The sequence below is a fragment of the Juglans regia genome, chromosome 8, assembly GCF_001411555.2.
Source record: "Juglans regia cultivar Chandler chromosome 8, Walnut 2.0, whole genome shotgun sequence".
NCBI classification, from domain to species: Eukaryota; Viridiplantae; Streptophyta; class Magnoliopsida; order Fagales; family Juglandaceae; genus Juglans; species Juglans regia.
The window spans coordinates 962,437-979,794 of NC_049908.1; the positions used below are offsets into that span (position 1 = coordinate 962,437).

General features: G+C 33.6%; 1 protein-coding gene across 3 annotated transcripts; it reads left to right on the top strand.

The window, feature by feature from the left end:
• Nucleotides 1-11,333: 11,333 nt before the first annotated feature.
• On the top strand, nucleotides 11,334-16,924 carry LOC109008224 (homeobox protein knotted-1-like 3). Of its 3 annotated transcripts, none has more exons than XM_018988236.2 (6): nucleotides 11,334-12,503; nucleotides 14,527-14,647; nucleotides 15,172-15,365; nucleotides 15,446-15,577; nucleotides 16,137-16,273; nucleotides 16,344-16,924. In XM_018988236.2, the coding sequence occupies exons 1-6, from the start codon at nucleotides 11,673-11,675 to the stop codon at nucleotides 16,381-16,383; spliced, it is 1,455 nt and encodes a 484-aa protein (XP_018843781.1). In that variant the 5' UTR covers nucleotides 11,334-11,672; the 3' UTR covers nucleotides 16,384-16,924. The 3 variants fall into 3 exon arrangements, with proteins under 3 accessions (XP_018843781.1, XP_018843782.1, XP_018843783.1); XM_018988237.2 differs by having other exon boundaries at nucleotides 16,347-16,924; XM_018988238.2 differs by having other exon boundaries at nucleotides 11,335-12,503; nucleotides 16,355-16,886.
• Nucleotides 16,925-17,358: the final 434 nt, after the last annotated feature.

The window sequence follows — 17,358 nt, forward strand, 5'->3', positions numbered from 1 at the left end:
CGGATGCAGGGTGAAGTAATGCCGAACAGAAATTTGAAACTCTTGGAATCATGGCTGCTTGAATCAGATCTTCGTGAGGAACTTTTACCCTCGCCTAAAACACTCAAGGTATTGAGATAAAAGCATGCAGGATGAAGCTTCTCTTCAGGTTTAAATTACCGTTTCGAGCCATGCATCAGGACACCGGTTTTGTTAAAACTTTGCTGCCTCAACATCAAAGCAGTTCAAGGTTATTATTTCATGTTATTAGTGTCTACCTTCAGATATGATTGGATTTTGTTAAACAATTAAAATGCGTGTCGACATAAATGAACTATGCAAGATTTAGATAAGAGTCCTGCTCGTTTTTTTTTTTTTTTTTTAATTTTTAATTTTTTTCTTTTTGTTAGATATGTTCAATATTTTGAGCGACTCAACTCCAAGTGGTGAAGGCCTTGGTCTTGAGATATCACTCCTTTAAAGTCTAAGGTTCAACACCTTATGGGTGCAAACAATCATTTGGGGCCACACTCTTTGGTGAAAGCCAGCGATTTAACCAATCTCGTATGGGAAAACTTTTAAGGGTACAGTGCACTGGACTAGGGTTTAGGAGAATTGGAGAGGTTCCGAAAAGCCTGTCTTGGAGAGGTTCTCCGACAAAAAAAAAAAAAAAAAAAGGGCGACTCTTTGACCTACCGATCGAATATTAGGAGACTTCAATGTCTTTCCAATTCTGTGAACATATAGGGACGACACCTTGATGGTTGGAAAAAAATTAAGAACTCGATGTTGTTGAGACTTGAAAAGTTAACTACTTGGTAAGTGGACTCCTCTAAGTGGTCACTATTCTTGTCTTGCCACAATTTAATTTTCTTAAGATGCAAAGGAGGAGACTGGGGAGGTACCCTTGTTTCATTGTTTGTGGGAGGTACCAGTTTGGGAGATAGAAACATGCACTGGATTGGAAACGTACGATGAAAAATAACCCTTTTTTATATGATAATTATATGTGAGATTGATAACAATACTTAAAAAGAGCCAAAAAGTCCTCACTGTTATGGATACACGAAATCGTCCAAGAAATTCCTCAAAAGGTCGTCAATCTTCCCTAGCAGACATACTTTCATAATTTCATTTTCATTGCTAAATAGCCATCAAGAATAAATAGTACTTGGACAATTTCCAGCCAGACTTTATTCCCTTATTGCCTTGTGTTGGTATCAAGTTATCTTCACTGCCTTTGACAGTCGCATTTTATAAATATTATTCCTAAAAGTCCTCTACCTTCATGCCACGATGCCAATTCCCCCGTCTCTGCCTTGTTTTGACAAAATGGCCTAAGATTTCTGTCCAAAGTACCATCAAATCATGTAAATGGGAAATATGCCCCAATTTATGGTATTGTGTGCATGAATTCTCAGTTTCCTAAAAAGTATATTAATTGGTCACTTTCAGAATTTATACATCCTGTCAATGGGAAATATATACCCCCTCATCTATAACAGTTTGTGTACATGAATTCTCAGTTTCCTTAAGTATTAATTGGTCGCTATCAGAATTTACTGAAAAAATCAAGAGAAAGAGAAAAAGGGAGAGACAGAGAGAGTAAATATAGGGGTGACATCTCAGGGGAATTGCAAAAAAAAACACAACCATCAAAGCCATGCTTCACCTTATCATAGGTTCTTCCTTTGATGCCTTTTTCCTGATCCATCATCTCACCTACATTGGCCTGTGGGAGAGTTGGGTCCCCCTTTCCTTATTCTGATGGATGTTCCCAAAAACACTTACAGCTAGCCTCAGCCTAAGCCTAAGCCTAAGCCTAAGCTGAACTTCCTCCAAAAAGGAGTGCATTTTACACACTTCAAATAACATTTAACTTCATTTCAATGAACGTTCAGCACCTTTTATTTTGTCATTGTGTCCAACATAGGAAGACCAACACAATCTTAAGCACATATTTTTGAAGTATTGTGCTGTGCTTCTGAATTTCTGATCTCGACTGAGGTAGGTAGGTCTTTGAAGATGATACAACTTTCCAATCAGGTTTAAATTGGGATGAAGTTAGAAATCCTCAAGATCATAGAATTACACATTCCAACAGGAGTACGAGAATTTGACTAATCAGCAGGAAATTTACAATGCAAGGTCTTCTTCTTTTTTGGATTCTTTTTAGTGGGTGGGAGGGGTGGAGGCCGGTGTTTACTTGCAAGATGCAAGGCAATAGCAAAGAGGTAAGTGGCTGTGTGGTCCTGGAAAGAGTGTTTCGAAGTGGTTTTGTGGTCCATGAAGAAAAAAGCCTATTTTTGAGAGACAAAGTGGGGCAACAGAACATGAGGCCGTAAAGAGTGTGGGAAATGAATGCCACACCAAAAACAAACCCATCTCTTCTCATCTCTAGTACCCACCCACCTCATCCTTTCGAATTTTGAACCCATAACAGAACCCGTCTTTGTCAATACAATTCCTGTCCTTTTAATTGGATTAACGACACCCCCCACTTCATAATTTTTTAAAGTCTTAATCATAAAAAGTAGGTCATACACGATTTATTACAGTAATGTTATATATAGTTATGTAGTGTGCAATAATTTTTCTCATAAATTTCATATTTATTCATTTTTTAAAAAAAGAATACGTGAAGACCGCACACTCCATAACTACAAATATCATTTATCTCATTTATTATCAGGCAATATTAAATTAGTAGTAAATGCAATAAAACGCATATATTATATCTATCTGTCTCACTTGATCTACAAATTTTTTGTATTTAAATTTTTCGAGTGTAAATCATATTCAAAGAACACAATTATAGTTGCATTTTGAAAACAAAATTTCGACTAAAATGATTTGTTGAGAGAATAGGAATCATGGGATCTCGTGTAAAAGCATGATATCTTGACTCTCAATTGATGTCATTTTATCTTAAGAAAACACATGTTTGATGTGAACCATAATAGAATACAGTGAATTGCACATATTCAAACCAATTGCATGTCCCTATTTGAAACCAACAGCATTATTTTTGGAACCACTTTTTGCCAAATTCCCTCCCCCATCATCGCTCCAAATTGATAGATACCATTTTTCTTTAAACGTGTACGACCATTTAGTGATTTAAGTGCGACTTAGATAGCAAAGTCTTTTGTATTTTTCTTTTTCTTGAGTGGGTCAGTGTATATAATAATCATCTTTAATGTCCACAAATTTAAAATCCTATATGGTTCTTAACATCAAAATATCACATGTACTTTCATTTTCCTTTTCATTTTTTTTTTTCTTTCTTTCTCGGGTGCTAGAAAAAGTCTTCGAGGTGAAACATACGAACGTTTCAACTTTCATCATCATTATTATGGATAAGACCATCACATCGTTTGTTGTGGGCCAGCAGCCCATTGTCACGCCTAACGGAGAGGACTAAGACAGTCTAATGTTTAATTCAAGGGATTTACTATACACTAATCATTATTTATTTTTACATATCACTCAGTTATAACTTTTTTAAAAAATATAAGAGTATTTTTATAAGATATAAGAATATTTTTTATAAGATGTGAGATAATAAATAGTAATTGATGAGAATAATTTTTTTTAATATGAATGGAATAAACGAAGTTAAATGCACATAAAATATTAATTTTATTAGTTTTTCTTTAATTTAAATTTTAAATTTTAAATTTAATAATTTTCAGTATATCACACATCAGTGTTATCTAAATAAAAATTGTAAGCTTTTATTATTATTTATGATATAAAATATTAGTCTTTTGTTTTTAATTTTGTTATTTTCAATCATATTTATTAAATAATATATTTTAACTATTTTCGATTTGAGTAGTTGATGAATAAATGATGTAAAATACGATGTATCGATAAATAAAAATTAAAAATAATAAAATTTAAGATGAAGAATAACATTAGAGATTAGCATGACTTGTCAATTTTTTATGACAGGGGAAAGAGTGTAGAAAAGCCAAGCTTTGCCTTGTTATGTCTCCCAAGACGTACACCCTGGTCACCAAACCAGAGGTTTTTCTTAAAAAAAAAAAAAAAAAAAAAAAAAAAAAAAAAAAAGCCAAACCAGAGAAGAGTCCAAAATATTCCATTCAATCCCGACCAATATTGATGAAAAATATTTTAGTTATAAATATATTATATAAAAATAAATTTATAAACTGATGTGATTTGATATATTACATTAAATTATAAAGTTATTTTTATTATAAAGTATATCTAACGAATTTTATAAAATCACGTCAGTTTGTGAATTTATTTTATATAATCTTTTTGTATCTATAGCAGTTATTTTAAATACGAGATTTCGATAAACATTATAGCTTAAAAAAAAACAAATTCGGTGCACATTAGAGTCTGTATGATATGCATGAATATAGTTATGGCTACGTTCATGCATGAAAAAATAAAATAAATCTTAATTATCCGATCAACTCTTCCGAGCTCTATCGGGAACTATTTCTAAAATTTATAGTAATTTCAATCTCAAAATTTAATTAAATAAAAACTCTCATTCCCAAAATTGATTGGAGTCTCCCCATTTAAATTTAATTCAATAAAAAAGCCAAAAAAAAAAAATAGAATAAATGCACATTTGAACCAAAACACACGAGTTTTAAATTTTCCCACCTCGTAAAGAATACTAGAATTAATTCAAACATGAATTAATGCTTTCACAAAGGAGAACAACATTGTCCATCGCATTGAACATTCCATGTCCTATCTTCAGACTATATAATATATATATATATATATAAATATATGTAATGTTTTAAAAAGTCCATACCCAATCCCAAAAAGTAGACAAATTTATTAAATATTTTTACTAAAAGACACGGCAGCTAATAAGACAAAGACAAGGATTATGATGTATCTTAGATTCAACATATATTTTACACACCCCATAATATATTATAATATGGTTTTCCACATAATTAGGTGGACCCACCAAGTTTAGAATATAATTAAACCCAACCTACCAAATACAGCACCCCCGGCGATTAAAATAATCATCTTTTCAACCTACTAAATCACTTATTTTAATGATTCATAGAAAAGAAAATCACTTACTTTAATGTTTTTTTTAAAAAAAAAACTATAATATCTTTAATTAATTAATTAATTAATTCATAAAGGTGCGGCCGATTGGATCTTCTAAAACTAGTGGGCCCATCGGTACCGTCCAATTGAAGATGCGTCACGGCCCCCCACACAAACTGCACGTCGGGGCTGCGAAACTAATGGCTGCTCCACGAAATATAGACCTCGTCTCCCTGAGTGAAATCAACATTCCTTGTTTGCGTTATAAGAATTTATTTCTATGAGAATAAATATAAATAAATAAACAAATTAGCCAGATATTTTTCTGTTGAGTGTTGACAAAAACTTCATTCCACACTTTTGTTGGGATTTTGATTGTTTTCGTGATGTAAAATTATCTTATCTCATATTATTATTGTAAGATTTTTAAATTTATATATAAAATAAAATAAATAATTTAAATTTTTTTAAATTTTAAAATAAAAATAATATTTTATTTAATTTTCAATAAATTTCATCTCATTTTAATTGTGTAACTAAACGAAACCTTAATTTAGTTTGGATTTTATCAATTTAAAGTGTTGTTTGGACTCAAAGATGAATTGAAATGAGTTAAAATTAATTGTGAATAGTAGTGAGATTTGTGAGTTAAAGTTAGAGCTGCAAACGGTCCGGTCCGGTCCGGCGATGGACCGAAAATTTTTAGTCCATTATTTTTCCGGACCGGACCGGACCGATAGCTCTATCGGTCCGGTCCGGTCCAGTCGGTCCGCCCTTTTTTTTTTTTTAAATAATTAGTAAAAAAATTTATTTAAAATACTAAATTAAATTAAGTGACTTATTAATGTGGATTATGTAACAAACTCAATAAAAAAATATTTTATATGGTCAATGATAATAAATTAGATGAAAATTATATTATTAATTTATATAATTACTATATAATTAACTAATTGATATTATATATTTATTAATTCATAGAATATTAACAAGTGTTAATAGTATATTTAAAATTTTATATTGTTAATAGTGATAGGTTAAATGAAGATATATATAAAATATTGTTAATTTATAGAATATTAACAAGTATTAATAATATATTTAAAAATTTATATTGTTAATTGTACAATTATTATATAAAAAATATTTTTTTTTTTAATTTTTCATTCGGTCCGGTCCGGTCAGAAAAAATCGTGGACCGTGGACCGGACAGAATGATTTCGGTCCTCTAAAATATGGACCGGACCGGACCGGTCTAAGTCTCGGTCCGGTCCGGTCCGGACCGAAACGGTCGGTCCGGTCCGGTCCGGACCGTTAATCACCCCTAGTTAAAGTTGCTAAATAATAGTGAATAGTAATGAGATGAGTTGAAATAAGTTGAGATAAACTGTAAATACAAACGAATAGTAATCTTGAATTTTCATTTTCTCAAATATGCCTCCTAACTATTATTTGTTAGAACTCACTCTCATATTCTTCTTTTTTTCCACTTGTTAAAAAGTTATCAATGGATTATATTGAAAGTGTTAAATTGAACGATGCTACCTTCGTTTTATACTATATGCTTATAATAATTTGTATATAACATTATTTTTTTAATCTATTTTTTAACTTTTAGGAAATCTTGAATTTTAAACTTAGTTAATTGTTTATATTTGATTTTGGTAAGGCAATAAACAGATATTATTTAATCTACAAACAATGTTTAAACCTTAAACCACGAGGAATGTTTAGGACCCAATTTCTACGCCACTCATGTTAAAAAAAAAAACTATATTAAACGTGTTACAAATTTACTATTATTAAACGTGTTACAAATTTATATATATAAAAAAAAGAACTCTAAAGATATTTCAACCCACTCATGTTCACGTGTTACACATTAACTATATTAAGAGCAATGCTAGGTACAGTCCCCACTTGGGAATTGCATGTGCAGGCCTAGACTATTTTAACTTTAAAATTTTGTAAAGTTACAAAATTATCCCTCCTAAAATAATGTTTTCTCTCATTTAAGCATGTGCCTGCACATACAGTCCCCACTTCAGGACTGCAAATAGAATTTCTCCTATATTAAACATGTTTAATGAGCTTGCTTGGAGAACAACAATCAAGGAGGATGAATATTTCCTTGTTTATATTTTCATAATGACACGTGTTGAACAATCAAGGAATTGCTTATCAAAATTATTCAAATTTTCGGAAACATATCCTTGTTGATATTTTGAATAATGTTTCAAAACATCCTAGTTCAGAGGATACGGACCATAGTGTTGGGAGAGGGATAGAGATTAAGGCCTATTTAGTTATATAGATAATACGATGAAATGAGATAAAAATTAAAAGTTAAATAAAAAAATTTATTATGTATCAGTCATTATTTACTCTCATACTCTATACTTATAATTTTTTCATTGGGTGTAGGATATTTTTTATAGGGTATGAAAGTATTTTTCACAAGATGTAGAATGTGGAGTGCTGAATAACGACTTATGAGAATAATTTTTATAATTAAAATATAATTTTTATTTTAAAATTTTAAAATTATTTATTATATTTTATTTAAAAATTTTAAAAAATTACAACAATTAAATAAAATTAGATAAAATGAATTTGATGGTTTAAGGCCTCCGTTAGGATAGTGAGATGAAATAAAATAATTTTAAATGAAAGTTGAATAAAATTTTGTTAGAATATTATTTTTTAATGTTATTATTATTTTAAAATTTTAAAAAATTATATTATTTATTATATTTTATGTAAAATTTAAAAAAAATTAAAAAAATAATATAAAATAAAATAATTTTTGAATCCCAACAATATCCGATTTTTCTGCATGAAAAAGTTACCCCTACGACTACGAGCGACTTAACAGTACTGTTTTTTACACTTCTCCGTAGGGTCGTGATCTATGCACCCGGTAATGCCCAATGGGATGGGAGCAAATGTCAGACTTAGTTTTTTTTCCTTTAAAATAAAGTAACGTTAGATATGCGTAAGTTTCGCGTTGATTTTTTTTTTTTTTTTAAATAAGATCTATCATTAAAAGGATTATTTTTTCACATAAATATAAGATTTACTTATTTTTTTAAAATTCAATACACAAAATTGTAAATATTATTTAAAAAAGGAAAAAAAGATGATAAAGACAAAATGGGACATATCTTAGGAAATTACGTAAACCCTTTTATTTGTGAGGTGCCATGCGGTTTGCCTGATGGCAGGTCCGCAAATTAATAAAAATAAAAATGGAAAATAGAAAGAAGTGCAAGTAGGTAGGGGACCTAGCTCCTTTATAGGTGAACAGTTCCCATTTATTAAGCCGGCGGCTGTCAGATAAGTCAACATTCTTGGTGGTCCAAACCCGTCTGATCTCTCCATTTGGACGGTCCTGATACGCTTATCTGGCGCGTGCTTCGAATCCCGGCCCCACTCGTGGTCCACGCGACTAGCTCTCGACGCGTGTCTCAGGGTCGTTTTCCCCCGAGTAGCGGAGAGCGTACCGACGTAATTCATGGTCCCCCCCCCCCCGCCCCCTCTCTCCCCCGTTCCCTTTTCGCGATGTTTCTCCCTCTTCTTATCTTCTACCGGCTATTGCCGGTCATGGAACCACCGAACCTAACGAACAAACGGTATACCGAGAATGCTCGTAAGTATAAACTAATTAATATAATTATTGGTAATGGATGATGCTTTCAATCCCTAATCCTTCACGCTACCATGGGACGACGTGAATGATACGCTCCAATGGGTACATGGACAAATGTCAGCACTACGCACGTATCATGAATACAATTGTGTACTTTTACATGCATACGTGAAGCCATATATAGTAATAAGTACTCACTTTTACTTCCATATAAAGAAAATAAGTAACCGCATTTGGTAACACGTTTAAATCATTTGGCTTTAGCTTAGTAACCAAGTTGATAATAAAATAAAATGATATTCATAAAACTAATTTCATAATTATTTACGCAATCCGATGAGAGAATATAAATTAATACTGACATTCCCTCCAATCAACTTATACTTATCATGAAATGTGGTTCGTTTGATTACTGAGCAGTCGAATTCAGTTTAATTTTAAGCTGATTTAACATCTAAACATTTAATTTTTAAATTATTAAATTTATCACAATTCAAAACTTTCTTACACATCAGACTTATAATATTTTTTTAACTTAAAAAATCTTAATACGTTGAATCTACAATTTTTTTCAATTTCTTATAAAAAATATTAGACTCATCTTAACATTTAAATACACTTTAAATTCAGTTTTGATGAATCTCAAATAATTCTCTTTTTTATTCAATTCATTATTATTCATAAAGAATTCAATTCAATATCCAATCACAATATTAAAAAAAAAAGAAAGGTGTCACGTGTTTAAAGAGAATCAAATGAGACTGTGCATAGACTAGTGATCAAAGAAACATTGCATGTTATATATAAAAGAATTGCTTTCTGCCCATTGTCTTTCCCATCTCTCTCTTCTATTAGTACAGTGTATCGCGTCAAGTTGTACTAATCCCTCCATTGGTTGAAAATAAATGAGATGGCGTCGTGATCATCGGACTTTGTAAGACTACTTTTATTTTTGTTTTTTGGACTTGGTTGGATAAGTTGGCAATTCTCTATCACTTCCACGATGTCAGTCTCATTTTAGATATTAAAATAATAATAAATAATCTAAAAATATCAAAAAATAATTATATTTTTTAAAAAATAATTATATTCATCATCTTAATTATCATTATCTTTTTATTATCATATAATATGTTATTAGATGATTATAAATTATTTATTATATTTATTTTATCATTTTATCATTTAATGATATATTATTAAATGATGAGAAGAAAAAAAAAAAAAAAATTTCATTTTTAAATCATTTGCAGGTAGTAGTATTGATATCTATACAATAAGAGAAACAGTGCGCCGACGCGCATAAACATGGTCGTTGCTACAGTGAGAAATAACTTCAGCTCCTGCTTCTGTCTTCAGGCAAAACCTGAAAACCTGACCCCAACGTAAACTACCAGTGTGTTCACCACGCGCTTCTTGTCCCAACCTTAATGCCAAACTCTCATCCCCAAGACCAACTGTTTTGCCACGTTAACTGTCTTGTGACGTCCGATCACATTAATAATCAACCGACGACCAATAGAGGTCCACGCAAATACACAGTTTTTCCGCACTCTTTTTTAAAAGAGTAACGCTACACAATTTCTAATTCTCTGTACATCATATTTTTTTTAAATTTTTTAATTTTTTTTTTAATTTTTTTTAAATTTATTCTTTTTAAACTAATATAATTTTTTTATTTTTTATTTATATATTAAATATTTGATAAAAATAAAAATAAAAATTAAAAAAAATATGATGTATAAAAATTATGTAAATAATAAAAGATTGTGTAGATTTTTTATTTTTAAAATTTAAATTGATCATACTTTTACTAACTACAAAAGCAAACATCTTGTCAACAAGAAATATAATACTGATCACCGATTCACCGTAATAACTAACGATAATTAAAGGGCAAGCTTTTATAATCAGCCTTTAGTTACTAAGCATTTTAAACCATTAAAACAATTAAAGTTACATTTAGATGATAAATTGAATTGAATTGAATTGAGTTGAGATGATAAAATATTGTTAAAATATTATTTTTTAATATTATTATTAGTTTAAAATTTAAAAAAATTGAATTATTTATTATATTTTATGTTAAAATTTGAAAAAATTATAATGATGAGTTGAAATAGATTTAAGTTTCAAACAAAATTAAGAGTATGCAATTATCATTTTACCAAGTTTTAGTTCTAGTTTAGGTATTGAGTATATTCTCATAATACATCATTATTATTTATTATTATTATTTAATATTTTATAATTATTATTATTTTATTATTAACAAAATACTTAAAAATACTTCACTACTCAAACGTAAATCTCATATAAACATTTATTTCTTAATATTTTTGAAATAATTCAAAAAAAAAAAAAAAAAAAAGAGGGTTGGATAATGGATTATGTGTCTGTTACCAAATTTGATATTCTTTTTAGCCCCAAGGCCACGTACGTTATATTTATTCATTCCAAACCTAATGACATGATAATGATATGCTGATAAAATGAATAAAAAAGAGGACGTGTACAAAACCAATCCCATCTAGGTTAAGTTATGGTTAACGACAAAAACGACAATAATAACAACAACAACTAACAATTATAAAATGGAAGGAAGAGTTAATGACATAATCACTCGCTTTAATTAAAAGACTCGTTAAGTAGACAGAACCTGAAAACCATCCTCCTCTATCATTTTCAGACTGGAGCCGTTTCTCGACCTTTTACCTCACCCGAAAACCACTCTCACAAAAAACCACCTACCCTACCGTCTCTCCCCAAACCTTCCGCTCCACTCTCTCTCTGCATCCCCTCTGCTTCCTTTTTCGTATCACTTCTCTCTCTCTCTCTCGCTCGCTCTCTCGTTCGGTTCTTCTTCTTTGAAGTTCGTACCTGTGCAGGTCTTGTTATATTAAAGCCATGTACCTCGTAATTATCCAGGAGGAGTTATCGTAAAATCTCTTTCTTTCCGTTCTCTCTCCATCTCTCTGTTTCATTCATGGCGTACCACAACCAGCTCTCCCAAGACCTCCCTCTTCAGCACTTCGCGGACCAATCCCGTCAACGGGAAGCGCAAAACCAAGGCTTGCCTGACAACAGTGCCTTGCGCACCATCTTACCCGACCAGCTTGCCGCCCACTCCTCCCCCTCTGACCCCAGCTCAAAACCCGGCTCCAATCACCACCACCATCATCTCCAAACCGCACCCAATTGGCTCAACAGCGCTCTCCTCCGTACGCAAGCCCAGTACAACGATACCTCGAACACCACCGCTGCCGGCCCCACTAACAACAACAATAACACAAACAGCACCAATTTCTTGAATCTCCACACCGCCTCTGATTCAACCGCAGCCTCTCAATCCTCCAACCAATGGCTCTCCCGCCCCATCCTTCACCGAAACCACAGTGAAGTCATCGACGACGTCGCATCCGCCGCCGCCGGTGACCCCATGATCGCCGCGACCATGTCCCACGATTCGGCCGAGAACTTGAAGAACAACGGTGGAAGCGACAACCTCAATATCACCAGCGGCAACCCGAACAAGAGCGAGGGAGGCGTGGGAGTGGGTGTTGTGGTCGAGAGCGGGGCAGACGGAGTGATGAACTGGCAGAATGCAAGGTACAAGGCCGAGATTCTGTCCCATCCGCTCTACGAGCAGCTGCTTTCCGCCCACGTGGCCTGCCTCCGGATCGCCACGCCGGTCGACCAGTTGCCCAGGATCGACGCCCAGCTCGCGCAGTCTGAAAATGTAGTCGCCAAATACTCGGCTCTCGGACACGCGACTCCGAGCATGGTTGGGGACGACAAGGAGCTCGATCAGTTCTTGGTACGCTTTTTTCTCTCTGCTGTCGTCGTTTTGTTGTTCAAAATTCGTTGATTCATGTGTTTGTAATTGTTGCAAATAAAAGCTTTTTATATCAAAAAAATTATGAATTCACTATTTATCTTTTTCATCTGTGTGCATCAACTTGGCTATATTATTCTGCGTTTCATCAAATTCAGTTGGGTTTACAGTATTTTGTTGGAAAATTCCCTCTGAACGAGAATTCTCCGACTAGAAATTCTTGGTGATTGAACTGTAAAGTCTGATGCACCGACAGATAACTCCACTACTCCAATCTGTTTTGTTGCGTGAGGATTGATCGATTGGTGGTGTTAAGAAAGACCACATCTTTGCTCATGGAATTCAATTGGGACCCAAGATTAGTTGGCCTTTCGTGGCTTGTTATTTGAAATTGATGGTGCAACTTTTTTTCATGAAGCACAGGGAAGGATGTACTATTAGTTGTAAATTTCCTGGTTGGTAACAAACGATTTGATATACTGTCAAGTATTCCATGAATTGTGAACTTTTTTACGAAGCATGCCTCCTTGTGGCCCATCGATTTCCAAGCATTTCTGGGTATGGGAAACTGTTGAGACTGTGTTACGGCCAATTGTACGTAGACAAGAAAGCATAAACAGAGGAAGCTACAGCAAACAGAAAGGTCTTGACATAGTTAACGCTGCCCTCCAAGACTGAAAGCGGATTAGATGTCTTTAACCGACAGATTATTTTTCTCAAGTTTTTCCTGAATGCCAATAATTGGACGTCCGAATGAAATTTCCACCACGCATCCTTTTTTGTAGCCACAATTCAAGTCATAAAAGATAGGACAGCAACTCCTAGTCTTTTCAGCCAACACAAATTGTAAAGAAAATTCCTAACACATGCGTTCTATGGATAAATATACTCGGAAAGAAAAAAGAAAAACTATTAAAAGTTTTCAAGCTTGCTCGGTTACTGCAAAGTTGGCTGTGAGACGTGGTAGTGATTATGATTGGATAAATGAAGGAAACTGTGATGGATGAACATAGTCACTTAAATATCTATGTCACTAAATAAAACAAGGTTTTGGGCTTTTGTGAAGGAATACAGATCGCAAACTGAGATGTATGAATTAGAGGGTATAACAATCCCTGTGCTGGAAAGCTATATCCAAGATACACAAGTTTGGTTTTGGCATGAATGAGTACATCTGCCTGAGGTTTTCCGTTCTCATCATAAATTCAAAGGCAGCTGAACGTCATTACTCAGTAGTTGTAGTGTATCATAAAAAAAATATCTCGACTCGCTTCCTATTATTAAGTTTTAGCCTGTTGGAAAATTAGGCAGAATTCTAGTCTCTGCTATTTTCAAATCCTGGATAGGGAGGGAGTAGATTTCCTCTCCTCATCATTTACGTACTTCTTGTCTGTGAGGTTAGTTTCAGAAATGCTAAAAAAAAACTTGTCGGTACACATACAGGTTTAAATGTCAGTCATAATCTGGCTTGTATGCAGCGGGGAGATTGCTGGACTGCTAGATTCATGCATGATACTTACATTATAATGAGATATTTCACAATGTATTATATTTTTCTTTATTGAAACCTTAAGTAAGATTGCATATGGTATTCTCAATTAGTCGGAGTGCCTAGTCAAAACTTCTGAATACATAAGATGGGTAGTTGGGGGATGCAAGAAATGTTATTTGGAACTCAATATCCTCTTCATTCAAAGTTTATTTCACTTCATTTTGTTCTCTTTCAATTTTGACATATAGGATAGATTATCCATCTTAAAGTGGAACAATGGCAAGGTTCTTCGAAAATACTTATTGGTTAAAGGTTTCTGTTTATGTTATCACCTATTTTTCTAACTAAAAAGGTGACATTGAGTTACAGGGAGTAGCTTAACAATTAATTTAAGCTGTAAAGGCTTCCATGCATGTTTGTTCCATGCATTCACACCTTTCTGTCCCTATGCCTATTTCGTAATTGGCTGTCACAATAGAATCAGATTTTTTATCTTCTCCTTTGTTAATGTAGACACATTATGTTCTGTTGCTTTGTTCCTTTAAAGAACAACTGCAACAACATGTTCGAGTTCATGCAATGGAGGCAGTAATGGCTTGCTGGGAGATTGAGCAATCCTTACAAAGTTTAACAGGTGATATTCTGTTCTATTCCTATTCTAGTGGATGCTTCCATGCTAGTGTAATAAGAATACATTTCAATGGTTGGAAAATTTCTTGCAGCTGCCCAATATGCTTCCCCGTCCCATATTGTGGTGACAGTACTTTTAATCCAAGGTTTCTCCTTGGCATGGCTTATGTGATCAATTAGCCCTCAACTTATGATGGGGGCACTTAAGGGCTCATTTGGATACTAAGAATATCTCATAATATATGTGAATAGTAGTGAAATAGTTTGGGAATATCTGAGAACGGTTGTGTTCCTAAACAGGCCCTAAGTTAACAGAACCCATTGTTAATTCCAAGGAATTCTAGGGAAAATGAGTGGTTAAAATAACTGTATTTTACTTGAAAAGAATGAACTAATCCTTAAATAAGCTGCATGTGGTTATTTAGATGTATTCACATATCCATATTTTTTTACACTGATCTGCAAGCAATTTTGCATGGAATAATCGATTACCAAAGCTATAATTGCTCCTACATGCTGCACGAACAGGTGTCTCTCCAGGTGAAGGTACAGGTGCAACAATGTCTGATGATGATGATGAACAAGTAGATAGTGATGCCAACTTGTTTGATGGAGGTTTGGAGGGTCCAGATAGCATGGGATTTGGCCCTCTGATCCCAACAGAGACTGAGAGGTCCTTAATGGAGCGTGTGAGGCAAGAGTTGAAGCATGAACTGAAACAGGTAATTGGAGTTATTGTTTGCAATGTGTATTATGGCATCTTCAGCTCTGCCACCTGAACAGTGTTCTCTTTCTTTGATAGGGTTACAAGGAGAAAATTGTAGACATAAGAGAGGAAATTTTACGCAAGAGAAGAGCAGGAAAGCTTCCTGGAGACACTACCTCTGTTTTAAAAGCATGGTGGCAATCTCATTCGAAGTGGCCGTACCCCACCGTAAGTTTTGGCCAGTTACAAGTAGCTGAGGAATCTTTTTGGAGTTTTGCTACAATGACACACAAGCCAGTGTGTGAACACACTACTTATTGTGGGACCCATTAAAACTTTAAAAAAACATAAATACCAATCGTTTTTTAACATAGCTGATGTGAAAAGTTCTCACATCAGCAGTGTGTTGGGTGTATACCAAATGAGGCTTGCAAATAGATTTTTTCATCTTTTTGAACCTATAATTTGACATTATGATAGGGCAAAAGGTCTTACGCAAGGCAAGCACTGACTAGAGCAAATATGACAACCCTCCCCCCCAAAGAAAAAAAAAAAAAAAAGAGGGGTAACTCTGGTCAAAAACCAAAATTCTCCTTCCTAACAAGTGCAGTGCAAACACACACACGAATGGTTACCACCCACTTACAATTTGTATTTAAGTTACAAGGCGAAACTGCTTTTTTAAGAAAACCTTTTAATGAGTAAGCTGCTTAAGAGAATATCATCTGAGTAAAACGAATAAAACAATCCTTGAGTGATCCATACCCTGAATTTTATGAACTTTCAGGAGGAAGATAAGGCAAGATTGGTACAGGAAACTGGTTTGCAGTTGAAGCAGATAAATAATTGGTTCATCAATCAGAGGAAGAGGAACTGGCACAGCAACCCTTCAACTTCTACTGTCTTGAAGAGCAAACGCAAAAGGTATTCGAATTAGAGAATGTTTGTTAGTTTGAATTTTCCACGAGCTTTGCACCAACCAAAATTTGAAAAGAAGTAATGCAGGTGAAAAAAGTCGTGATCATTTTATGTAATTGGAAGAACATTGAAGAACGATTTCTCAAGTGAGCTCTGTTCGTCCTTCCTATCAAGAAATCAATCCAAAATACTACATAAAAAATTCTGACTGCACAGGACTTCATGGTATGACTATGGGCTCAAGTACAACACTCCAATTCTGCTTTTTCAGATAGGAAAAGGCTGACATTGAGGATGAGGTCGGGATGATGAAACTGGTTTGTGACATTGCACATATATGTTCAAAGGCTTTAGACAGTTTAGTGCATATGATGCAAATCTCATTAGGAAATCCAATATTTTAGAAATTATAATACTGAAAATGGTTTGGATGCCTCAGCAAGATTATGATTTTTGTTTACCTTCTTAATGGCTGTTAATAATAATGGTGAGGGTTGTGGGTATACAGTGTAATAATCTGTGCATGTTTCCTTACTTTTATACGTGATTATAGCTTTAGTTTGACAATTGTATTGCAGAGTTAAATTTGTAGCAAATATTGCATGAAAGTTTTTTGACAGTTTGATTGTTGATGGCTTGATCATGATGCTCTTTCAAGCAACTACAGTGCCATCACTGGCATGAAATATGATGTTTGCGGTGTATTTTCTTCCTTTCTCTCTCTCGGATATTGTTTTCTCTAACAGAGGTGCTAATTTGTATGCACAACTTTCTTATCTATTGAATCCATCATCAAATTGAAGAGGGTAACTCTGCAGATGATGCTGATACTGATTCTTGCTTTTTCTTGTTAATACCATGCGCAATACCTCCAATACTTCCGAAAACTACTTCATGTCATTGCAGATGCAGATATCTATGTGTGCGCCATTGTTGTGATTTGGGTACCATCTGAAGTAGAGTCCACACTTAAAATAATTCAAGAAAATTTTTTTCTAGTCTGATTGAATACCACTGAGACTAATAGAGAAGCCCATTTTCTTCAACCCATTCATTCTCTTCTAATTCAAGACTTTCGCTTAACTAATGGA

Excerpts from the sequence above, each read along its gene's own strand:
- LOC109008224 (XM_018988236.2), top strand. The coding sequence starts at position 11,673 with ATGGCGTACCACAACCAGCTCTCCCAAGACCTCCCTCTTCAGCACTTC. Across the intron at positions 12,504-14,526 it reads AGGAGCTCGATCAGTTCTTG|ACACATTATGTTCTGTTGCT; the intron begins GTACGCTTTTTT and ends TTGTTAATGTAG. Across the intron at positions 14,648-15,171 it reads ATCCTTACAAAGTTTAACAG|GTGTCTCTCCAGGTGAAGGT; the intron begins GTGATATTCTGT and ends CTGCACGAACAG.